This window comes from Leptonychotes weddellii, chromosome 9 (genome assembly GCF_054177405.1).
Source record: "Leptonychotes weddellii isolate Sample4059 chromosome 9, ASM5417740v2, whole genome shotgun sequence".
In the NCBI taxonomy this organism is placed as follows: Eukaryota; Metazoa; Chordata; class Mammalia; order Carnivora; family Phocidae; genus Leptonychotes; species Leptonychotes weddellii.
The window spans coordinates 122,345,741-122,371,348 of record NC_138377.1 but is presented as its reverse complement, the minus strand read 5'-3'; the positions used below and the strand labels follow the sequence as shown (position 1 = coordinate 122,371,348).

Sequence of the window (25,608 nt, the reverse complement as noted above, 5' to 3'; positions counted from 1 at the left end):
AAGGAACAGGTTTTTGGAATGGTTCTATTTAGACTGTTAACCCTGGCCAGAATAATCCTGCAGTGTTAGATATGTGAGTGTGGGAAGTGTGGCTCTGCGTTTCTTTTATCTTTCCTTTATTTTCTGTCAGGAGATAATAAAAGCAAGTGGGTGAAGCACTGGGTGAAAGGTGGATACCATTACTACCACAACCTGGAGACCCAGGAAGGAAGATGGGAGGAACCCCCAGACTTCGTGCAGAATTCAATGCAGCTTTCTCGGGAGGAGATCCAGGTAGGTCGCATTTCCTCACAAAGAGAAGAAGCTGAGAGAACGTGTTCTAGAGCTAATATTAGTGAGAAGGACAGGGCCTGTGGTTAGAAGACCTAGACTAAAATTAAGGCTATATAACGAACTATGTGGACTGGTTTTTTCCCCAGTGGTTGGGGGAATGACTAAGGGCCTAGATTAAACTGTAGAATGAAGTCAGGTAAATTGTGTGCTCATTAAAGAAAACTTGGATGATCAGAAAAAAAGAAAAATGAAAAGTTTCTTTAACTCCTTGTTAAATGCAGTGACTGTTAATCTCTCTGATTTGCCTTTCCAGTCTTTTCTGACTGTTCCACAAACTCCAAACCATGCTGTTTTAGAATATAACCTGCACTTTCAAATTAGCTCAGCATTTTTTTTATGGCTGCTTTTAAAGTGCTTTTTCCCCATCCTCTGTGTTTGCTTATGCTGTTGGTTCTTACTGTTTGCTCATTCATTCAGCAGTTACTCACACCTCCTTGAGTGTAGCAGGCTCTCATCTAAGCAATGGGGGCGTGGTCGTGGACAACACAAGTCCCCACTCTCATGAGAGGTCCCTTCCCCGACATCTGCATCTGTCAAACTTCTACCCATCTCAAGCGTCACCTCCTTGATGATTTTTTTTAAGTTTATTTATTTAAGTCATCTCTGCACCCCATGTGGGGCTCGAACTCACGACCCTGAGATCAAGAGGTGCACGCTCTTCCCACTGAACCAGCCAGGCTCCTTGATGAATCTTTTTTGTTTGTTTTTTTTTAAAGATTTTGTTTATTTATTTATTTGTTTGAGAGAAAGAGTGAGAGAGACAGAGATCGCAAGCGGGGGGGGGGGAAGGGCAGAGGGAGAGGGAGAAACAGACCTCCGCTGAGCAGGGACTCGGTTCCAGGACCCCCGGATCACGACCCGAGCTGAAGGCAGACGCCCAACTGACTGAGCCACCCAGGCGCCCCCCTCGATGAATCTTTTTAAAATTCTCTTTCCTTTCCCCTTCCAACTTCATTTGAAGCCCTCCCCAAAAACTTCATAGTAATTCAGAATTTAACCAACTTGGATTTGAATTTCAGTCACGTCTGTACTTGTCTCATGCCCACTCCTGGTTTTTAAAATGCGCCGATAAGGGGCGCCTGGGTGGCTCAGTTGGTTAAGCGACTGCCTTCGGCTCAGGTCATGATCCTGGAACCCGGAATCGAGTCCCGCATCGGGCTCCCTGCTCGGCAGGGAGCCTGCTTCTCCCTCTGACCCTCCCCCCTCTCATGTGCTCTCTGTCTCTCTCATTCTGTCTCAAATAAATAAAATCTTAAAAAAAAAATAAATGCGCCGGTAAGTTTGCGGGGCTTGTGTGTAGTACCCGTGTATCTTGTCCTTCATGGGCTGTTGAGCACTTTTAACATCACTTGGTGCTGAGCTCACGTGCATTAAACTGGAGTTGTCTAATGAACATTAAAAGGGAGGAAAAGGTATTGAGGGAAGATGTTCAGTGAGCTCCTGTAGGCCATAGTTAGAAATGTTATTTTTATTTTATTCTACTTCATTTATTTTTTTAAAGTAATCTTTACCCCCACGGTGGGGCTCAAACTCACGACCTCAAGATCAAGAGTCAGGTGCTCTGTGGGGCGCCCTGAGACACGTTACTAATAGGCACAGAGATTCCTAGAGAGAGAGGACAGTACAGGCCATCTGCTTCCATTGAGCAGCATTTCCCAGCTCCTGGGAAGAAGAACTGCAGTGCCCACGTGTGTAAAAAGTGAGATAGTCCCTTCATTCAGAACATCTGGCAGAGGGATGAGTTTCTGTCTTGGGCTTGAAGTTCTCCTCTTCCCGGTCGGTGTTTCATCTTCTCTGCTAATGATTTCACCGTGAGGAAATTAAACGAAAGCCCTTGAACTCTGTGAGTGTTGGTGTGTGTGCTGTGGATGAGAGTGGTTAACGTGTGTCCTCCAATGTGACCGGATGCTTTTTCAGAGCTCCATCTCTGGGGTGACGGCTGCGTACAACCGAGAACAGCTTTGGCTAGCCAACGAAGGCTTGATCACCAGGCTGCAGGCTTGCTGCCGCGGATACTTGGTTCGACAGGAGTTCCGATCCAGGATGAACTTCCTGAAGAAACAGATCCCTGCCATCACCTGCATTCAGGTATCTCAGAGCCCGTTGTGCAGACAGCAGGGGGGGCTTCCGGAGCAGGGCAAGAAGCAGGCAGCTCTTAGGACCGAATGAGAGTGGCTTTTGCCCTCTGACTTCTGGTCTCTCCCTTTTTTTGACAAGTACTTCCTCTTTCTTTCTTTTTTTTTTTTTTAAGATTATTTATTTATTTGAGAGAGAGAGAGAGAATGAGAGAGAGCACATGAGAGGGGGGAGGGTCAGAGGTAGAAGCAGACTCCCCGCTGAGCAGGGAGCCCGATGCGGGACTCGATCCAGGGACTCCAGGATCATGACCTGAGCTGAAGGCAGTCGCTTAACCAACTGAGCCACCCAGGCGCCCAAGTACTTCCTCTTTCTTACTGCTGTAATCAGAATAGTCAGAGTGTGCTGGATGGTTTTCGTGATGAGTTGTCTGGCCCAGAGGCAGTTCTTCGGTACCTTGTTGTCTTCTAACACTGTTCCTTTGTGTTAGATTTGAATCTTGAGGGAAACAACTTTGGTTTCACTACAGTGACAGGGTAGCATGGTGTCACAGGAGGAATTCCAGGTGGGGAACCAAGGCCCCACCCCTGCCAGGCCGTGGTGAGCCCCTCTAAGTTTGCTTCCTCATCTGTAAATGGGGATACTTATACTTACCTTCCTCACCTGATTTGTTGTAAGGAGCCAGTAAGAGAACCTGTGTGGGGCCCCTGAAAGGCATGAAGTGCTGTGCTAACCCTAGGGAAGTGGGAGGTAACCCTGTGCTCTCCTGGTGGAGGGACAGCCCACGCCCTCATTCCCCTGTCACCGCTGGCTGTGGTCCTTTGGAAAGCTTCATCGTGAATTGCACTTGGGTAATTGATGAAGATGAGATTTTTTTTAACTCCCTCCAATCCTTGGGAAGTAATATGTCCACTGTAATGTTTGATGGTTTCAGTCACAATGGAGGGGATACAAGCAGAAGAAGGCGTATCAAGATCGCTTAGCTTACCTGCGTGCCCACAAAGATGAAGTTGTAAAGGTATGGTAGTCCGACAGCGTTTCTCAGCATGGGACGTGAGTGTGCTCTGTGTTGAGAAGGACTGTTCTAATTTCCAGGATCCCTTCCCCACAGATTCAGTCTCTGGCAAGGATGCACCAGGCTAGAAAGCGCTATAGAGATCGCCTGCAGTATTTCCGAGACCACGTAAGCACCCTTGGGTATAAGGACCAGTAGAATTAGTTTTGCTGTATTTTTGGTGAACAAATGAACAAAGGAATTTCTTCTTTGTTCCTTAGATAAATGACATTATCAAAATCCAGGCTTTTATTCGGGCAAACAAAGCTCGTGATGACTACAAGACTCTCAGTGAGTAACTGTGCTCGGCAGACAAGAGTTGAGGCAGTGGTTGAGAGCCATCAGGTTCTGGGTATTCTCCACGGATCTCTTTTCTGGTCCTGAAGGCAAGGCTTGGGGGCTAGGGTGCTGCTTGTGATGTAAGTCCCTTTGCTAACCCGTGGCTGTATGTCTTGTTGCTTGCCGTCTTAACCTTTGTCATAACATAGCAGTAGCATGACCGAGAAGACTGCACTTGCTGGTTGTCTTTGCACATCTCAAAAATAAATATCTTATGTGTGTCTAAGAGTTATTTTTTCAAGACAGTGCTGACATTTCCCCAAGACTTAGAACTTCTTCTGGTAATTCCATTACATGTCTGACACATACTTTCTTTCTGTCAGTCAATGCTGAGGATCCTCCAATGATTGTGGTCCGAAAATTTGTCCACCTTCTTGACCAAAGTGACCAAGATTTTCAGGAGGAGCTTGATCTTATGAAGATGCGGGAAGAGGTCATTACCCTCATTCGTTCTAACCAACAGCTGGAGAATGACCTCAATCTCATGGATATCAAAATTGGACTCCTCGTGAAAAATAAAATCACACTGCAGGTATGGTCCAGCGCCAGCAGAGGCCTTGGGGCCCTTTGTCCTGCTTGGTACCCCCTGCCTCACCCGTTCCGACTTGCAGGTGGGGTGGAGGCTGGCTTTCTTCTCAGCGAATGCCATGCATTCTTTAAAAATTACATAAGAAATGAGATAATTCAGTAGCAAAATTTTACATAGAAAAAAAGATATAAAAATCATCCCATAATTTATGCCACCCCCCACGGTCATTTTGTATCCTCCATTTTTGCTTACTGTTAGAGGATAAGATGCTTCACACGTGATCACTAGTCATAAATACTCTCTTTAATGGCAGCACCTATCCGACATTTAGGTGGTTTTTCAAGTTTTTATTACAAATAACATTGTAGTTAACGTCTTAGTGAATACGTAGCTTTTATGGTAGTTAAGACTGTTTTTTTTTTTTTATTTATTTATTTGACAGAGAGAGACACAGCGAGAGAGGGAACACAAGCAGGGGGAGTGGGAGAGGGAGAAGCAGGTTCCCCGCAGAGCAGGGAGTCCGATGCGGGACTCGATCCCAGGACCCTGGGATCATGACCTAAGCCGAAGGCAGTCGCTTAACCATCTGAGCCACCCAGGTGCCCTAGTGCAAGTTCTTAATAGGGAGGTGGAAGTAGGAGATTTGATTGGTGTCCTGAAAACAGGATACGGTGTAATGATTCTAAAATAGTTAATGGGATCTGCCAGCGCAGAGACTTTCATACAAGTTTTTTTGGTGCTCTAAGACCTTTCCCACAGTGCCCAGTTTCATCTTTCAAAGCTTTTTGATTTATATGTATGCTTTCATTTCCAGGATGTGGTTTCCCACAGTAAAAAACTTACCAAAAAAAATAAGGAGCAGTTGTCTGATATGATGATGCTAAATAAGCAGAAGGGAGGTCTCAAGGCTTTGAGCAAGGAGAAGAGAGAGAAGCTGGAGGCCTATCAACACCTGTTTTATTTATTGCAGGTGAGTGGCTCCTGGAGTTGGTCTTGTAAGATTTAGCTTATTTATTTTCCCATAAGGAAACCTTAGCCAACATACATCTCTACGAGAGTATTTCTGGCTTCCACTGAGGGGTGAGCAAAGGGCTGTCTTATTTTTCTTTATTACTTCTGCACATTCCAAATCTTCAAGTTCAAAAGAATGTGAATATTTGTGCCAGCCTTTATATTATCTAGAAATGACGTATCCCTTGGTTTTATTTCAGACGAACCCCACCTATCTGGCGAAACTGATTTTTCAGATGCCCCAGAACAAGTCCACCAAGTTCATGGACTCTGTAATTTTCACCCTGTACAACTACGCGTCCAACCAGCGAGAGGAGTACCTGCTCCTACGGCTCTTTAAGACCGCACTCCAGGAGGAGATCAAGTATGAACAGATTGCTGCCGGGCATGGGACCCTGTCCCACTGTCCTACTCACAGTTTGAGATTCAGGCCTGCCCGTACCTCTTCTTGACCTCCATTAACCCTGTGCTCTATGTGAAACCCTTACTCGAGAGCAGCTTCTCGTTTTTAAATCACAAATATAAAGTGTTGCTGCTTCGAGGAGGTGTTAGAATAAGAGATTTGCTAAAGTGATTTTAGAAAGATTCTATATTGGGGCGCCTGGGTGGCTCAGTCGTTAAGCGTCTGCCTTCGGCTCAGGTCATGATCTCAGGGTCCTGGGATCGAGCCCCGCATCGGGCTCCCTGCTCCACGGGAAGCCTGCTTCTCCCTCTCCCACTCCCCCTGCTTGTGTTCCCTCTCTCACTGCCTCTCTCTGTCAAATAAATAAATAAAATCTTTAAAAAAAAAAAAAAAGAAAGATTCTATATTAAGATAGGATTTTTAAAAAGCTGTTCCAAACGTGAAGATGCCACATTTTTATCTAATAAAGGACCCGTTCAGGTTCCTATGATTGAGTTTGCAAACGGCACGAGGGTCCTGGGTTCAGGTCAGTGTCAGGGAATGTTTCTAGAGAAAGAGCACATACCTCCTTCCTTCCAACGGTTTCTCTTTCCATGGGATGGGATCTTTCTTTAAATAGATATTCTATCTTTACATTGATAGATTTCATGATTAGTTTAAATTGAATTTGTATCTGATGTTTTATAGGTCAAAAGTAGATCAGATTCAAGAGATCGTGACAGGAAATCCTACAGTCATTAAGATGGTTGTGAGTTTCAACCGAGGTGCCCGGGGCCAGAACGCCCTGAGACAAATCCTGGCCCCTGTCGTGAAGGAGATTATGGACGACAAGTCTCTCAACATCAAAACTGACCCTGTGGATATATACAAATCTTGGGTTAATCAGATGGAGTCTCAGACAGGAGAGGCAAGGTATGGCAACCACAATACCTTTTCCTTTGGTATTTTTGTAATTGTCTTTTTTAAGCATTTAACCTTTGATTATAAAGTAATAGTTCAAATAGTTTTTTCTTAGAAACTTCTTCTTTACATTGTTGACCTGGTAATTTATCCACGCACTTAGCAAATATTTATTGAGTGCTTACTGTGTGCCAGGCACTGTGTTAGGTATACAAAACAGACAAGCTCTCTGCCCTCTTCGTAGTTTTTTGCATGGGAGAGACAGGTACCTAAAAATGAAATGACAAATTGAGAGTTTTATGAGGTTTTGCCTTGGGAACTAATGGGGAGTACAAGAGGGAGCTCACTTAGGTAGGGTGGTTAGGGAAAGCCTCTCTGAGAAGGTGAAATTTCACATAACTGAGGCTTAAAGGTTAAGATGGGGCCAGTCTTGCTGAGAGCTGGGTGCAGGGTATTCATGTCTGAACGTTCTGAGGTGGGAGGAGCTTGGGGGTCCAGAACCTAAAGGGTCACTGGCATCACTGGAGATGGAGTTGGACGGGAAAACTTAGGTGCATGAGAGCACTGTGTTTCGTAGAGGAGGAGGAAATGGTGTGGAGCGGCCCTGGCACCCTGGGGGCAGGTTGGACTAACATAACGGGATTTCTCGGCTAGGGCGGCAGTTTAACCACCAGCATGGACACATCGAAAGAAAGGTGTGTCAGTAGAATGTGTGTAATGCTGGGAAATTACAGTTCAAAGAGCCAGCATGTGTCTGGTTTTATCCAGCTTGAGTGAGGACGGAGAGGGTGAGCAGCTTGGTGCAGGGTGGTTTTTCCTGGTGGTTGTGGAGCAGGGTGAGGTGGTGCGTGAAGTTCTCTGGAGCTGAGGAGGGGTGGCTCTCCCTACCATCGCTACTCACAGTGTGCTCTGTGGACCAGTAACTGAAAACCCTGGGTCTCTCAGCACACTGTGGAGTTCAGCTGGTGTTTTTCATAGCCACAGTTGCCTAGGGAAGGAAGCAGCGTCTTGACTACCTCCTGGCTCAGGCTCCTTCCCGTCCCGGATGGGGTTGTAGACTGGCACCACCTCGCACTTTGAACAGTGCTGCCCGGCGTCGTGCTCTCCAGGTGCCTGGCCCCCGGGCAAAGGGGAAGGTGCCCTCTGCATAGAGAGCAGCCGCTCTGCGCACGCTCAGAAAGGCCTTATCCGCTGTGGGGATCATTTGGCACCTGATCTGTTTCTCAGTAACATGTACGTCTGTCACCAGGAGGCAGGTCACTGCTGGATGTGGTGAAAAGTCCATTTTTGTTGTGCCCTGTACGCCTGAGGCTCAGATCCTGGAATGCGGTTGACGCGTGCCGTGCTGGACTGGGCACCAGGGCTTCCCTATGTGACGGGGCTCTGGCTCCAGGGTATTGGGAGATCTCGTGGTCCATGAGTCAGTCTGTTTTAGAACAAAGTTCCGGTAGGCATTCCAGGTTGTTGGGTTTTTTTTCCCTGTGAGGAAACTGATGTCTTACTTTGTTTTTCATAAAATGGAAATGGATTTCAACACATTTTTGCCAGTGATAACTGGGAGGTGTAACAATGCAGTGGGAGCCGATCCTGCCTGCAGGTATCACGGATAATTGAGCTTCAGCCACCAGACATACAGACCGGGACCTGGTCCCCTCTTGGGAACCTGTGCCTCTAAAATCGGAGAAATTTAACAGTCTGGTCTATGACTTCACTCATTGTGCTGAGCACTTTCATTCCTTTGCTCATTACTATTTTTTATCAAATATCCTTTACACATAAAGTTACACATTTTGATATAAAAGGTATAGAGCACATAACTTACAAGTAATAAAATATATGATATTCTTATAAATGCCATATAACCAGTTGTTTCAAGCAGAACGCTTTTATTGATTTTCGCTGAATTCTCGTGTTGGTAGTCTGCTTAGTTGTAATTCAGACACAGTATGACAAATGGAGTTGTGTTCCTATCTGCTTGTCTGCTATTGCGCCTATGACAAATTACCGCAAACTTGGTGGCTTAACCCAACAGAAATTAACTCTCTCCTAGTTGTGGAGACCAGAAACCCAAAATCAGTATCAGTGGGCTGCAAGCAGGGTGTCGGCAGGGCCGGGCTCCCCCTGGAGGCTCTAGTGGGAAATCCGTTCCTTCCCTTTGCAGTTTCCGGTGGCTGTTGGCATCCTTGACTTGTGGCCAGATCACTGTAGTCTGTCTCTGTGGTCACATTGCCCCCTCTTCTGTGTGTGTCAAATCTCCCCTGCCTCTGTCTCATTAGGACACTTAGGATTGGATTTAGACCACCCAGATAATCCAGGATAATCATTACTACTATTTGACGTCATTGACGGTACCGGAGCCTTGACCCCTGTATTTCGTTTTTGTCTTTCAGCCCCTCCTGTCCTTCCCAATTAAGCCTAGCATGTCTACTATTTTCCTGCCAGTTTCTTCAGACTCTCCCTGAGGGATCTTATCAGCTCCTCGGGCTTCAGTTCCTGTATGTTAACTGTCACTTCCCTCACCAATACCCAGAGGGTCACCACGTCCCACTGATTGTGTCCCCTTAGCATCTCAGATCTGTCCCCTTGGTCCCCACTGCTGCATCCTTTTTCGTGCCCTCATTATTTCTTAATCAGGCTGTGGCACTAACCCATCTCTTTCATCTGTGACTGTCCATCTTTAATGCATTCTTCATGGGGGGGCCAGAGAAATCTTCCTCAGATTCAGGTCTCTTGTCTTCTAGTGGCTCTCCCTGGCTTCCAGGAAAGTCCAGACCTCTCAGTGTTACGTATGGGACCCTCCACAACCTGGTCCCTCTTTACTTGACCACCTCATTTCTCCTTCTCTTCCATTGCTCTGCATTTGAGCTTCCTTCCTGGAGGACAGTGTTTCTCCCTTTTTCCTGAGTTCAGGTGTCACTTCCTCACCGAAGTTTTCCTCCATTCCTTTCATCTTGAGTGGCAGCCCCCGGCTCTGTGGCACTTGGTCAGCTTCTTATTTATATAGCACAATATGTTTACCAGTATCTGTGTGTCTCTCCCACCAGACTGTTAGAGACTCAGGAAGCTATCGTGTCTTATGTATCTTTTATCCCAAGGGCCTGTCACAGTGCCTGGCACATAGTTCTAGGCGCCCAGTTCACAGCTGAAAACGCTGAGCTCAGATTCTGGCCCCACTGTTTACCAGCTCTGTGAGCACAAGCAGCTTACCTGATCTCTCTGGGTCTTTCTGTTTCTGAAAGGCACAGTCCTGCCTTGGGCTATTCTGGCTGTTACCTAACACAGTTGGGGATGATTTTTGCTTTCCCAGCAAACTGCCCTATGATGTGACCCCTGAGCAGGCTCTGGCTCATGAAGAGGTCAAGACACGGCTAGACAACTCCATCAGGAACATGCGGGCCGTGACAGACAAGTTCCTCTCAGCCATCATCAGCTCCGTGGACAAAATCCCGTGAGTGCCGAGTCGTGACCCCAGACAGAGCCCAGTATGACTGCCCGTCTGCCCACCCCCCCACCCCCACCCGGCGGCTCTCATCTAGTTTTGTCCATCCCACAGTTACGGGATGCGCTTCATTGCCAAAGTGCTGAAGGACTCGTTACACGAGAAGTTCCCCGATGCCGGTGAGGATGAGCTGCTGAAGGTAAGAATCTGGACGTTGGCACATCCTTGTTACACATCCTTGTCCTCCAGCAGCCGTTTGAGAAGAATGTTAGAAGACAAGGCCCGACAGCAAGTGGGCAAGCATAGATTCTGGCAGTGAGCTCTTGAAAGTGATTGTAAATAGTAAATGGTACCTCTCTTGGTCCCTCTGTAGCTCCTTTATTGTTTCGCACACAGACGTCCAACAAGTAGAGGAGGTGGATTTTCCTGTCTTGAGATAAATTTCTCCAGTCCTGTCTTTTCGCTGAAGAATTGCTCCCTCTGCTGGTGGCCGGGTGAATGGCAGCAAGCACCATGCTTTCTGCTAAGGCTGTTGCTGATAAATCTCTTTTCTCACTCGGCTGTGCTCCTTCCTTTTTTTTTTTTTTTCTTTTTTCCTTAATCTGAACGCTTTTTTCTTCTCTCTCCTAGTTCTGTGCTTTCCTACAATGAGGCCTCGATTCTAGACTTTCTATTCAGGTGAATTAAATTTTTTTTTTTTTGGAATGAAACTCCAGGGGAAATGCTGTGACTGTCCTTGAATTCTTCTGTGGAGGAGATGTGTGTTGAGTGACTTTAATTTCAGACGCATGAACTTGTCCACCGTTGAAGTCTGCAGCATGAGGATGGTGGGGGTTGGACAGATTACACTATGCTAATTAGGTCATGTGGGCGACAGCAGCCTTATTTGCTGCCATGATCTGTGAACAAAGAATGCCCTAAAACACTCAGTGACAGACTTTAAGTCTATCATTGTTACCTTCTGAACCTGCTTTTTCATTGTAGTGATATTCTGTTCTGTTCTCATTTTCTTCTCTGTATCCAACCGAGGATGTTCGGTTGTTTTAGTTTCAGACCTTGAGAGAAAGTGCGTGCATGTGTGTGTGTGTGTGAGCATAGTGTTTATTTTTCCTCACAGGACTGCATTTCTGGTTTTCTTTGCTAGCAAAGTCTTTTGTGGCTTATTTGGTGGAGTGGTTTTTAATACCCGTCTTTCTTTTCCATCTGTTCCCAGATTTTTGGTAACTTGCTTTACTATCGATACATGAATCCAGCCATTGTTGCTCCTGATGCCTTTGACATCATTGACCTGTCGGCAGGAGGCCAGCTCACCACGGACCAACGCCGAAACCTTGGCTCCATTGCAAAGATGCTCCAGCATGCCGCTTCCAATAAGATGTTTCTGGGAGATAATGCTCACCTGGGCATCATTAATGAGTATCTTTCCCAGTCCTACCAGAAATTCAGGTAGGGGAAAAGGATAAGGTACTTGCGGGGGTGTTTCTATCTCTTGAGTGTCGGGACAAGATTAAATACCACACTTAGCTTTCCCTGGACCCTGCCATGCTGTAGGATACGAGTTTGATGTGCTCATAGCCCCTGGAGGTGATGAAGAGGATTTTGAGCTGTTACAATGTATTCCAACGGAATAGACGGCACTTAACATAAAAGCAATGAACCCACATTAGGCACGTGTGTTAATTTGTAATCAGAGAACAATCGGAGAGTGCTTTCAACATTTGTAAATTAAACATCCACTTGTGAGTTCAGGACACTGTCTTAGAGATAAAGTTGGTTTGCCTAATGACTCCGGTGTTTGCAAACGGTTTTAAATTACGGGTGAGCAGTTCTTGTGGGTGGAATTAAAACTGGGTGGAGGGAGAAGTTATTAGAACCACCGCCCTAAGCCCATGAAGCGCAGCAAACATGTGCAGCTTCTCTAGAATCCTGGGCCTTGACGGTCTCCTCTTTGAACTCATTGCTCCAGAGGTTTGTGGGATGTCCTCTCGTCAGTTCCTCACATATGTGTCACCCGGGGATCTGGCTCTCGTGTTTATTTTCAGACGGTTTTTCCAAACTGCTTGTGATGTCCCAGAGCTTCAGGATAAATTTAATGTGGATGAATATTCTGATTTAGTGACCCTTACCAAACCAGTGATCTACATTTCCATTGGTGAAATCATCAACACCCACACTGTAAGTATTTTTTCTTTAATTACTTAATGTCGTTGCTCTATCTTTAATTGCCTTCCCTGGGTGCTGCATACCATCTCTGGAAAGCCAGATACCTCGCCTTCCTTTGATCTTGCTGACATCACATCTGCCTTATTTCTCTTTGCATATTAACAAGATCTGCTAAGTGTCTCAAAGTGATCCCAGGCCCTCTGCATCAGAGTCACCTGGGCTTATGGTCACAAATGAAGTTCCTGGACGCTACCACAGGCTTGTTGAAACAGGTCGCCACGGGTGGGCTCCAGAATCACCGTTGTGAGCACTGATCTATTTATCCTGGCCCTCGGTGTTATTTTTCTAACAACTAAAATACCCAGTTTTTCCTCTGTGGCCCTTAGAGTGATTTTCCCTTGGGTGCTCCTTTTTTCCCCAACATTTTTATAATTCGTTCCTTTCTCCTTTGGGGGTAGATAAAACAGGAAAGGAGGAAATATATAAAAAGTAAAGCCTTGGGTGGCTCAGTCAGTTAAGCATCTGCCTTTGGCTCAGGTCATGATCCCAGGGTTCTGGGATCGAGTCCCGCATCAGGCTCCCTGCTCAGCGGGGAGCCTGCTTCTCCCTCTGCCCCTCCCCCTGCTTGTGCGCTCGCGTTCTCTCTCTCTGACAAATAAATAAAATCTTAAAAAAAAAAAGAAAAGGTAAAGGAAATTTCAAGTATTATCCTCTCTGAGGGCTTTCCTTGGGGGTAAGAGTGTCTTAAAGGCTCTGCTTCAGTGCCCCTAAGATGAGCACAACACGTGTCCAGTGCATTTTTCTCTGAACTAAGAGATGCCGTAAACAGCACACATTAAGTATGAGTATGCATGTGAGTTATTTGAACTTGTAGGGTACATTATGACTTTAGATATTGCAGTCTGTGGGGTTTGTTGTTCTTGCCCATGTAGGGTCCACTTAAATCCCTTCATCCTTGAGGTTGAGTGAGTACCGGTATTTCTTCTCCATGCATTATCCCATAAGTCATTCAACAGAGGCCAGCCTGATGCTTTATGAGTTACATTGTTGACTTGGGTTAGTTTGGTGGGGATTGGCTTGTTCAGTTCTTTGAATGCAGGAGCTTTGTTATCCGATCCCTTCTGTGCTATTCGGCCTTGTTGGTGGGGCTGAGGGCTGATGGGCTGCGTGTTGTTCATGGACTTGACTCCTGAGTATTCGATGCAGCTCCTGTTGGATCATCAGGACGCCATTGCTCCGGAGCACAACGATCCCATCCATGAGCTGCTGGACGACCTGGGCGAGGTGCCCACCATCGAGTCCCTGATAGGTAAAGTTCTGACTTAACTGCCTGGAAGGTGACAGGGAAGGTGCTGGAGGAAGGCTGTAACTGCCACCTCGTCCATCTCTGCCCCCCTCCAGCTCTGAGTGTGCGTGACGGAAGAAAGCAGATGTGGTCCACCCCTGTCTGTGAGGAACTGAGGTCCAGTGGAAGAGAGACTTTTAAATGTGGATATTATACACACGATCCTATAATTAAATTAGAAGTCCTATAAAGGAAATGAACAGAATATCTTAGGAGAGACTTGTCGTATTACAATTACTGAAATGACTTGTTAACATTTACGAAATTATTTTTTTATAGATCCTTTGCTTTGATCATTTGGCGTTTAGTTTATTTCTCAGCAAGAGGGTGTTCTTGCCACAGCGTACATGTTGGCCTTGTATTAACATCTCCTCTCCAGTATCTCCTCTCCGTTACACTGACCTCTGTACCCCCCCCCCAACTGTAGGAGAGGGTGCTGGCAATTTAAATGACCCCAATAAGGAGGCGCTGGCGAAGACAGAAGTGTCTCTCACGCTGACCAACAAGTTTGATGTGCCTGGGGATGAGGATGCAGAAATGGACGCTCGGACTATCCTGCTGAAGTGAGTATTGGAAGTGGGAAGAAGGAGGTAAATACAGCGCCGTGATGCCTGGGCCTTGGCGGACACGTCCACTTGTTCATAGCCGAAACCATCACCTTGGCCTTTTAAGCCTGTCATGATTCTGGTCACCTTATCTATTATACTCTGCCCAGGACTTAGCTGCCTCATTTGCCACTAAGAGGCAAAGGCTGAAGTAGAATTTACACCTGAGAAATCCTCAGCCTGGTACCCACGCAGTTGTCGCATAAATAAGCCTGGGGCCTTGGTGCCTCGTGTTCGCAGCTGCCCAGCGGGACCTCTGTGAGGCATGTGCTGCTGCTGCTTAGCTCCATTCGAGGGAAGGTGGAAGACCTGGTGACGTTGAACTCTTCCCCTGTCTCCTTGCAGTACGAAACGTTTAATTGTGGATGTCATCCGGTTCCAGCCAGGCGAGACCTTGACTGAAATCCTAGAAACCCCAGCCACCAGCGAACAGGTAAAACTTAACAGGGGGCACAGATGCTCCCGTGATTGGTGCGTGCCAGGGTTGAGGGGGTGGGACCCAGATGCCAGGAGGTGCTTCCCTGTGGGTGGACCAGAACACAGTGATCCGATCCATGAGCTGTTGGATGACCTGGGCGAGGGGTTGGTTAGGGCCTGCTGGGAAAGTTGTTGGCTCCTACCTCAAGAGGCAGATGCTCTTAGGGCCGAAGACTCATGGCACATCATGTGCGGTCTGTGTGTGTGTGTTAATTAACTGAGGCAGAATCAGCAAGTCTGTCTAGTAATCAAATTGAATATTATTATATCACTAGAATTTTGTTAAGTGCCTTGGTAGATAGAAAAAAGCACAGAATGTAGCTCCTAAAGTCAATGAACTCATGATCTAGTTGGAGAAATGTGGCATATAGACCTGAAATAATTAGAAAACCATTAAAAATTGGCTTTGATGTTGGCTATAAAAATTCCCGAAGTTCAGGAAAGAGGCCAGCGAGGAGGGAAGCATCAGGAAGAAGCAGGACTTGAGCCACACTTCGGAGGCGTGGATGGGATCTGGGTGTGTGCGTAGACGAGAGGCGTCTTGGGCGGGAGAGTCCATGCAGACAGCGTCACCAAGGAGGGAGGGGCCTGATGTGATCGGACTGACATTTCTAGAATGAAGACGAGGGTGAGGAGTGAGGAGTGAGACAGGAGAACAAATAAGTAGAACCCATGTTTAGCCCTGGACAGATAGAGAGTAAAGAGCTTTTGTAACCTTGGGACCGTTTAATGCTGATCAGTTAGGCAGTGCTCTCAGAGCAGTCCGTAGTCGAGCAATCAGGGTGTGGGATGAAGTCCTGGCCCCCCGTTGGTTGGGGGTGGGGGGGGCTCGGCAGTGGGAAGGGATGGATGAGGAACTTCCTGTCTAAGACCCCTGTTTTGCATTTGTGAAATGCAAAAAGTAGGTCATTTGTTTCAAATGTTGAGCCTAGGAATCCTTTTTGTTAGATGAGAGTTTACTCAGAAGCACAGCTATAAAGAAGGAAAAATGGGAGCTGTTCTGGGAGCACCAAGAAGGGGCCCTCGTGGCCCCACCCTCTGGGACTCTGGGTGCCTGTGGGAATCCCTTACAACCGCACCGAGGACTCTTTGAAAACCACTGTTTTTTTGTTTTAAGATTTATTTATTTATTTATTTGACACAGATTGAGAGAGAGACAGCGAGAAAGGGAACACAAGTAGGGGGAGTGGGAGAGGGAGAAGCAGGCTTTCCGCTGAGCAGGGAGCCTGATGCAGGGCTTGATCCCAGGACCCTGGTATCATGACCTGAGCCGAAGGCAGACGCTTAATGACTGAGCCACCCAGGCGCCCCGAAAACCACTGTTTGAATTCTCAGCTATGATTGATTATTGACTAGATGTGTGGGAGGGGCGAGAAAAGGATCAAAACCGACAACTGCGCCTGGTTTAATGGGCGGAGGTGTGAAGCAGGGAAGGCGGAACCAGTCTTTAATGAGAACCTACTGTTAGTTTGGTGCTTTCCCCTGTGTTCTTTCATTTCCTCCTCCCACTGTCCCTGTGAGGTGAGTCTTTTCATCTTCATGTTACAGTCGAGGAGTCTAAGACCTTAGAGGTCACAAAACTGGCCCAAGATCGTCTGCGTGTAAAGGCAGAACCAGTCTTGGATCAAGCTCTCTCTGACTCCAGGGTTTATTTTCTTCACCTTGTGTGATGCAGAGTGGTCTTGACATCAGGAGGAAAGGGCAGTCTGGGGGAGAGGATTGCTCAGTTTGGGAGGAATTACAGGCCATTCCAAATGTGAGCATCCTGGTACAAACAGTTCACAATGTGGTACCAGAGCCTTAGCCACAGAGATGTGGCTGTCAGCATAGAGGTGATCACTGAAGTATTGAGAATGAACAGAGAGAAACTGCCATGGGTCCCTTGTAGGTACCAGAGCCATGCCTAGAGCAAGGAGAAAATGCAGCAACTACGAGCAAGGTGACAACAAAGAAAAGGCACTGGATTTGGGATGGGGGGTGGTAATTGGCCACGAGAGTGGAGTTGCAGAAGCCAGATTATAAGGAGCTAAAGAAGGAAGAAAGCAGTGTGGGTCATGTCAGGCAGGGACATAATAGGCAAACGTTGGATGTTGACTGGGAAAGAAGTATCAAGGGAAGGACTTTTCATTCTCTAGATACTGGCATTTGCAGCATGCTTGAAAGCAAAGGGAGGCCTTCAGTGTGATCCAGCCTGGCCAACGTGGCAAAAAGCATTAGCAAGAAGGGACTGAGCACTGGCCTTGGTGTGGTTATAACATTCACCAATGGACGAAGCTGTGTTTCAAGGAAAATTAAATGGCTCTTGTGTCTTAAAATGTGATAGGAAAAAAACGAGGGATTTTGTAGCTACTCTAGCCCAATCTAACTGTATGTGTGAATCCAGGAAAGAAGTCCTACGAGGCCATGTGACTTCATTGATGTAATCTTTTCTAGATGAAGAGATCGGTGTGTGCTCCGTGCAGTTTCTCTGTCAGTTGTCAAGAGGGCGGGTTTGTTCCCTCTGTTTCCAGAATGGAGTTTCAGAGCTGTATAAATTCAGGTGTAGATATGCTCTACAGACTCAGGTTTTGGATTAGTGTGGTGAACTTGCCAGCAATTTCTTTCTCTTCTCTGTGTCTGTAGGAAGCAGAACATCAGAGGGCCATGCAGAGGCGTGCTATTCGTGATGCCAAAACTCCTGACAAGGTGAAAAAGTCAAAATTTGTAAAGGAAGACAGTAACCTCACTCTTCAGGAGAAGAAGGATAAGATCCAGTCGGGCTTGAAGAAGTTAACGGAGCTTGGGACAGTGGACCCAAAGAACAGATACCAGGAGCTGATCAATGACATTGCCAAGGTACCGTGTGGGGGGGACAGGGATGCCCTGGCCCTGCGTAAACTTGTCCCAGCGCTTGTGAAGTGACCATAGCTGTTGAGATGACAGCGTGCCTTCAGTGTGCAGGCAAATGAGGGTCCTCTTCTCTGAGGAATTGTTTCTGACTTGTCCAGCATGAGGACCTTGCCTGCCCTTGGACGACTTATTCCATGGCCTAAATCAGTAGGAAGAAGCCCCTAATTAGAGCTTCCTATGCCTCGATTTGTCTTTGGCCTTAAATAATTCTTCGAGATCTTTTTGATGACTACTCTGACATATAAATTCACATCCAGTTGGTCATGAAATCCTTGATTTATGTGAATCCTCATGAGTAAGGGGCTCTGGTGTGGGCCCAGAGTTAGGTGTTCACTGTTGGCCCAGTAAGGCAATACCGTGCACATCAGGGAGCTTGGTAATTGATATGGTAAAATGATCTTTTCTTCCCTCTCCTGACAGCGTATTTAAGAGGTTAAACCAGCTTTGCAAGTAAATTCTAAGAACGTGGAAGTCTGTAAAAGTAACACATTTCCCTACCTCTAGAAAATACAGACGGGGAAAAAGATGGATGCGATCTGAATTTCTTTGCCGATTTTTTAACATAAATTGCTGTCCGTTGGGGCACCTGGGTGGCTCAGTCGGTTAAGCAGCTGCCTTTGGCTCAGCTCGTGATCTCGGGGTCCTGGGACCAAGCAGCGGGGAGTCTGCTTCTCCCTCTGCCCACCCCGGCTTCTGTGCACTCTCTCTCTCTCCTAAATAAATAAAATCTTTAAAAAAAAAAAAATTGCTACCTGCTAAGAAAGTGTAGTCATGCAAGCAGTTAAGCACTGCTGGGCTCTAGCAAGGATGATTTGAGAAGCACGTGATACCTACCATCATTTTCCTAATTTTAATAATTGTGTCTTAGGACATTCGGAATCAGCGGAGATACCGACAGAGGAGGAAGGCGGAGCTGGTGAAATTGCAGCAAACGTACGCCGCTCTGAACTCGAAGGCCACTTTCTACGGAGAGCAGGTGGATTACTACAAAAGCTATATCAAAACCTGCTTGGATAACTTGGCCAGCAAGGGCAAGTGAGTTTTTTTTTGTTTTTTTTTTAAAGAATCAATGTCAGGGGAAAAAGAAGTAGAGGCAACTGAAGTGACCTTGGAAGTTTTTACTTAAAACATGCTGGGTCTATTTATTGCTTTAATTCTTTGTTTTGTTCTAAGTGTTTGCATGATTTCCTAGTTCCATTTGTTGTTGTATGATGTAAATAAATAATGTAGGGGGGATTTCAAGGATGCTTATTTATTTCTAAGCATCCCTTGTTCTAAAATATCTTCTTGGCCCTAGAAATGAAAGAATCACGGAAGGAGGGGCACCTGGGTGGCTCAGTCGTTAAACGTCTGCCTTCGGCTCAGGTCATGATCCCAGGGTCCTGGGATCGAGTCCCACATCCGGCTCCCTGCTCGGCGGGAAGCCTGCTTCTCCCTCTCCCACTCCCCCTGCTTGTGTTCCTGCTCTCGCTGTCTCTCTCTCTGTCAAATAAATAAATAAAATCTAAAAAAAAAAAAAATCATGGAAGGAGGCTAGTTAGTGCTCCCCAAACCTGGGTGTGCCTCAGAATCACTTAAGGAATATGATAGACATTTCGATCCCCTGGTCTCTCTCTATACCTCCTGGGGACAGGATCCCAGACCTCAGCTTTTCCCCGTGGGCACCAGTGACAACCAGCAACACACCCATTTTATAAGGAGGGAAACTGAGGACCCAGAGGGATGGGGTGGTGGGTGCAAGTTCTACTTACACTACTAACTAGGGTTAATTTATTTTGTACTTCTCAGTTTTCAGTTTAAGAATTTTCCAACTTCAGAAAGGTTGAGAGAATAGAACAGTAAACACCCATAAACCCTTCACCTAGATTCACCTGTTTTTGACATTTTGCCGCATGAGCTCCCCTTCTCTGGCTTCCTTACTCTTCGCCTGCACTCCGGCTCTCTCCTTCCCTCCCTGGAAGACTGAGGTGAGGTGGGGCTGATGTGCAGGCATACAAATCAGGCCCACACAACCCAGCTTGCAGAGCGGCTCATGTGACCTTTTGACCTTTCCCCATCATTGTTTGAGCACTTCCTGACTTGTGTTCCTGGTTGAACTTGTACAATTCCCCAGGCTTGGAATTAGCTATTTCTCCAAGCATTCCTGGCGCCTTCTAATGAAGAATGGTGTTTAGAAGCCACACTCCAGGCACGAGATGTGCTCATTGCCATGGGGTCGTCGTTGCTTCTAGGCGTTCTAAGCAAACAGAGCGGGGTCCTCTTCTTTTTGTGATGGCTCTGTGGTATTCCACTGCACGCAGACATACAGCACTTGATGTAATTCGGTCTCTCATGATGGACATTTGTGTTGTTTCCTCTCATTTACTTGAACAATGCTGTACCAAATAACCTCTTATACATAGGTTATTTTGCAAATGTGGGCATATTTTTGAAGATAAAGTCTTAGACGTGGAATCACTGTATCAGAGATTTTGTACAGTTGTAATTTCTATAGATCTTGGGGTTACCTTCCGTAGCGCTTACTTCCTTTGACATCTGTACCAGCATTCCCGCCCCTTGAGACCCTTCTGTGGGAGCCCCACATCCCTGGTTCTCAGAGATCCCTAGTCTTCCCTTGTTTACTTTTGAAAATCACTTCTTACCTTGATTATCCCAAAGCCTCCTAAGGTCTGTTTCTTTTTCCTTGTTCCCATTCCTCTGTATTTACTACACTGGTTTAAAATCTTCTAAACATTACTTATTCTGAGATATATTTATTTTCACCCTGCCAAGGCGAGGGGCTTACAGGGACTCCCTTGGGGTTCAGTACAGTTCCTTCAGGCTGGTGTTAGAAGCCTTCACACCTAACTTGTAGGTGCTGGGTGTTGAGAGGGGAGGGACCTAGGCAGATGACATAGACTGTCAAATTCATGGTGGGTTTGCAAATACAATTAAAGGCAAAAGCAGTTTAGTAATGCTTCCCCTGTTGTGCAGAGAGATTGCTCAGGCTAATCCTAACACTTATTTGCCATTTTAGAATCAGTATGTCACTTAGGCTTGTGTCTGGGAAGTCCGTTTTCTGACCTCATATCCTCGAACTACCAACAGACCTTGTAGTACACAGTTACAGATAGAAAGTGATATGGTGTGATTTTTTACAGGGTCTCCAAGAAGCCTAGGGAAATGAAAGGAAAGAAAAGCAAAAAGATTTCTCTGAAATACACGGCAGCAAGACTGCATGAAAAAGGAGTCCTTCTGGAGATTGAGGACCTACAAGTGAACCAGTGAGTATTTACTTTTTTACTTTGTCTTATACATTGACTTGATTTCTGCATTTATCACCTCTTTATCTTACTGCCTTTATTTGTGCTATGTGGATGGTCGTTTTCATATTTTCTTTGTACTTATATATCTGTTTAGGTGCAGCAGGCCTAATAGTCAGGATTGTTTTGTCTGTCATAGAAGGGATTTCTTCTCCTTTGTTGTGGAATATTTGCCCCAGACTGTGTTTCCACCTGCTTGTGTGGGCCCCATCTTAATCTTTTTTTTTTTTTTTTTAAGATTTTTTATTTACTTATTTGACAGAGAAAGACACAGCGAGAGAGGGAACACAAGCAGGGGGGAGTGGGAGAGGGAGAAGCAGGCTTCCTGCTGAGTGAGGAGCCTGATGTGGGGCTCGATCCCAGGACCCTGGGATCATGACCTGAGCTGAAGGTAGATGCTTAACAACTGAGCCACCCAGGTGCCCCGGCCCCATCTTAATCTTTCCTCTTTAAAGGAGGACACCATTTCTTATTCTCCTACGTCTAAACCAAGAATAAATAAGAATAACAAGAAGAAGAGTTTACTTTATTCCCCTTGAGGCTGGGAATCATGGACTTACCCTCATTCTCTTTCCTGGGAAGTGCCAGCTTGCTCTCTGCATGGTTCCCGAATCTGGCCTGGCTGTCATTAGCAGGCATTATTACGTGCCTACTCAGTGGGCCCTGTGACCTTATGCAGCTGAGCTTGCTGATTTTGTGTCTGTTAAAACAACAAGTTTGTTTTTTAAGATTTTATTTATTTGTCAGAGAGCACAGGCAGGGGGGAGCATCAGGCAGAGGGAGAAGCAGGCTCTCCGCTGTGCAGGGAGCCCAGTGTGGCACTCGATCCTAGGACCCTGGGATCATGACCTGAGCCAAAGGCAGACACTTAACTGACTGAGCCACCCATGCATCCCTGTTACTTGGTTTCAAAGCCTCTAGCAGCAAATTGAAAAGAAGAAAGACAGGCAAAAAAATGGACAACATTTGAACAGTAGAAAATAATGACAAAAAAGGAAGAGATAATAAATATGAGACAGACTCAAAAAGTGCATAAAGTGTTCAGCACAAAAAACTCAAAAGGACCAAGGTCCCCAACTGAAAAATGACCAAAGAAAATACAGATAATAAGCCATGATTCACACACACACACACACACACACACACACTCAACCAGACTCATAAGAAATGCAAAGTTTTAAAACGAGATACTGTTTTTTAACTATTGAATTTAAAAACCTGGAAAATTATTGTTATTTTTAATTACTATTTTTTAAAGTTACATATAATGTATTATTTGTTTCAGGGGTACAGGTTTGTGATTCATCAGTCTTAACACAATTCACAGCGCTCACCATAGCACATACCCTCCCCAGTGTCCATCACCCAGCCACCCCCATCCCTCCACCCTCCAGCAACCCTCAGTTTGTTTCCTAAGATAAAGGCAGTTTGTCTTCCTTTCTGATTTCATCTTGTTTCACATTTTCCTTTCTTCCCCTATGATCCTCTGCCTTGTGTCTCAAATTCCACATACCAGTGAGATCATATAATTGTCTTTCTCTGAGTGACTTATTTTGCTTAGCATAATACCCTCTAGTTCCATCCATGTCATTGTAAATGGCAAGATTTTGGGGTTTTGATGGCTGCGTAATATTCCAGTGTGTGTGTGTGTGTACGTACCCACACACTATATCATCTTTCTCCATTCATCTGTCGACGGACATCTGGACTCTGCGTAGTTTGGCTATTGTGGACATTGCTGCTATAAACATTGGGTGCAGGTGCCCCTTAGGATCACTACATTTGTATCTTTGGGGTAAATAACCAATAAAAACATGGAAAATTATTTTATTATGCAGTGATGGCAAGGAAGTAGTGAGATAAGTAAGCGCTTTGGCATACATTTCTGACATTACTGCAAAATAGTTCAGTGAGATATATAAGGGTTGAACTTTTTTAGCTGCTATGTAAAACAGTATGGCAATTCCTCAAAAATTTGAAAACTCATATGCTCCAGCAATCCCACTTTGGGGCATATATTCCAAAGAACTGAAAGCAGGATCCCAAAGAGATATTTACACTTCCACGTTCATAGCTGCATTACTCATAAGAGCCAAGAGGTGGGAGCAACCCAAATGTCCGCGGACAGATGTGGAAACACAATGTGCTACATATACACACAGTGGAATATTATTCAGCCTTAAAAAGGAAAGACATCTGTCCCAGGCCACGACATGGATGAACCGTGGGGACATTATACTAAGTGAAATAAGCCAAGTGGCGAAAAGACACGTGCCTTGTGACTCCACTTACAGGAGGTGCCTAGAGGAGTCTAACACCTAAAAACCGGGAGTAGAATGGTGGTTGCAGGGCTGGGGGAGGGGGAAGGGGGAGCTGTCGTTTAACAGATACAGTTTCAGTTTGGTAGGATGAAAAGGCTCTGGACTATCTGTCGCACAACAGCATGAATATACTTAACACTACCAAACCTCACACTCAAAAATAGTTAAGGTAAATTTTATGTCTTGTGGTTTTTATAATGAAAAACATTTTAATACTCTGACCAAAAATTCCATTTTTAGGCATCTATCAAAAAAAAAAAAATCAGAGGTAAAACCAAAGATTTACATATAAACGTGTACCACACGTGTAATAACGTTAAAAGTAAAATCAGCGTAAGTGTTGTACAGTAGGTGAATGGTTAAACTTTAACTACAACATGGAATATTGTGTGGCCATTAAAAAGGATGTGTTCAAAGAATGACAAATTCTCAAAATGTTACTAGAGAGAAGTTGGGATACAGGACTGTATTTACAATTTATGCTAAAAAAATAGGTAAGTAAGTGGGTGGTTAGATAATCTTTATGTGAACAGAGGCACAGAACATACACTGTTTAAGTGGTTATCTTTGGCTTGTGAAATTATAGGTGCCTTTTCTTTTTCTCATGCTTTACCAAGTTCCAAAGTTCAGTAATGAATCTATGTTATTTTAGGATCAGAAAAATTAAAGCAGGGGGGCGCCTGCTGCTCCCTCTGCCTGATACTCTGCCTGCTTGTGCTCCCTCCCTCCCTCCCCCCTCCCTCTCTCTCCCTTCCCCCCAACAAATAAATAAATAAATAAAATCTTTAAAAAGAAAATAAGAAACCAGATAACAAAGCAAACTGGTTAAAATAAAATTATCACAGGAAGTACCTTTAAGGAAAGACTTGTGAGGACCTCCTGCTGAGTAGGATGCGCATGTTCTAGTTCATGGATTTTGTGACCTCTCCCGTAACTTCTCCATGGCCTCTTCTGCATCATTTGTGGTTCTCAGCTCAGTTCCTAGTAGATAAGTTTGCTCCACAGTTGAGTTCTAGAAATCTGGGCCGATGTACTTTGATCACCCAGGGAACAACACCTTCTGTTGCCATAAAATTTCCGGGCTTGTAACACGTTGAGAATGAGCGATACCTGAAATGTTTTCGGTAAATAGCAATGTATCTTTGGCGGTACTTAGTACTTACTGCCTTTATAGCTCTGGCAGCTCCTCTCGTGGCTCTTCTTGTTCTTACCCCTTTTTGTTTCCTTCCGCACTTATTGCAGTCCTCCACCACGCATGCATTCACTCACACAGCTTTCCTCCCTCTGCTTCCTGTCCAGTTTCCTCTTGATACGCTTTTATTGTTAGATTTCAGCAGTGGCCACAGGGAAGCCCAAGAGAATTCCTGTAACGTCAGAGGCTGTCATGGCCTTCCTCAGTGGTCCCTCTTCCCGTGGTATGCAAGGGCTGCAGGGGGGGTTGCCCGCCTCTCCCCAAATCTCCAAGCGTGTGGTACTTAGAGTAGCAGCCCCACGTTGCTCCACCTGTAGAAGTACTTTGGACCTTTATTTTTTACCCCTTTTCACTCTTGAAGATTGGTTTTTAAAAATTTTATTTATTAGAGAGCGCGTGCACGCACGCATGAGCAGGAGGAGGGGCAGAAAAAGAAGCAGACTCACCGCTGAGCAGGGAACCCAATGAGGGACTCGATCCCAGGACCTTGAGATCATGACCTGAGTTGAAGACAGACGTTTAACTGACTGAGCCACCCAGGCGCCCCTTGAAGAAATCTCCTTTCTGCATTTCATAAAATATTTTTATACGAGAATGTAAAAATCACACCCTTACGATGTTATGTTTCAACAGGTTTAAGAATGTTATCTTTGAAATCAGTCCAACAGAAGAAGTTGGAGACTTTGAAGTGAAAGCCAAGTTCATGGGCGTTCAAATGGAGACGTTTATGTTGCATTATCAGGTGGGTATGCACTACGCAGAACCGAAAGCTCTGTATGTGCAGTGGTTGTTCTCGATGAGGTAGGAGAGCAGGTAGAAAGGAGATCTGTTTGGGGACAGCTGTCCCATACCCAGCAGTGAGCTGGGCCCCACACGGGCGGGAAAGGAGCAAGGGCCCCTGTGCGTCTGCCTTTGTCTGCTCTCCCTGGAGAGCTGTGGCAGATCGGTATGATTCTCCAAGCTTTTATCTGAAGCTTCTACTTCGTGTTGCCACTAAATTGAACTGGTACCTTGACCTTGAACAAACTCTTAACTATTGATAGTAGAAAATTGTTAGCTTATTCAGTAGCTTGAAATCTTTTCTCTCATTTTGATTTGATCTAGGGGCTTAAAGGTGTATTTCTGACAAGGCGTGTGTAAATTGCATCTTTGTAAACTGAATCCCATTTTAAATTCAGGAAGAACTCTGCAGTGAATCATTTTATAACATAATTTTAGCTAATTTTTATT

At 45.6% G+C, this 25,608-nt stretch overlaps 1 protein-coding gene across 2 annotated transcripts in view; it reads left to right on the top strand.

Moving 5' to 3' along the window:
- IQGAP1 (IQ motif containing GTPase activating protein 1) overlaps positions 1-25,608 on the top strand; it is a 61,244-nt gene that overhangs the window by 31,957 nt on the left and 3,679 nt on the right. The window contains exons 14-33 of one of the 2 annotated variants that reach the window (XM_081831722.1): positions 134-273; positions 2,251-2,421; positions 3,344-3,427; positions 3,521-3,592; positions 3,685-3,754; positions 4,126-4,334; positions 5,146-5,301; positions 5,543-5,706; positions 6,433-6,657; positions 9,953-10,093; positions 10,199-10,283; positions 11,298-11,530; positions 12,127-12,259; positions 13,454-13,556; positions 14,020-14,155; positions 14,543-14,630; positions 17,297-17,509; positions 18,432-18,598; positions 20,704-20,826; positions 25,012-25,120. In XM_081831722.1, the coding sequence (XP_081687848.1) occupies positions 134-273; positions 2,251-2,421; positions 3,344-3,427; positions 3,521-3,592; positions 3,685-3,754; positions 4,126-4,334; positions 5,146-5,301; positions 5,543-5,706; positions 6,433-6,657; positions 9,953-10,093; positions 10,199-10,283; positions 11,298-11,530; positions 12,127-12,259; positions 13,454-13,556; positions 14,020-14,155; positions 14,543-14,630; positions 17,297-17,509; positions 18,432-18,598; positions 20,704-20,826; positions 25,012-25,120 (2,822 nt within the window). Of the gene's footprint in view, positions 1-130; positions 274-2,250; positions 2,422-3,343; positions 3,428-3,520; positions 3,593-3,684; positions 3,755-4,125; positions 4,335-5,145; positions 5,302-5,542; positions 5,707-6,432; positions 6,658-9,952; positions 10,094-10,198; positions 10,284-11,297; positions 11,531-12,126; positions 12,260-13,453; positions 13,557-14,019; positions 14,156-14,542; positions 14,631-17,296; positions 17,510-18,431; positions 18,599-20,703; positions 20,827-25,011; positions 25,121-25,608 lie in introns of both variants that reach the window. The other variant, XM_081831720.1, reaches the window with a different exon arrangement.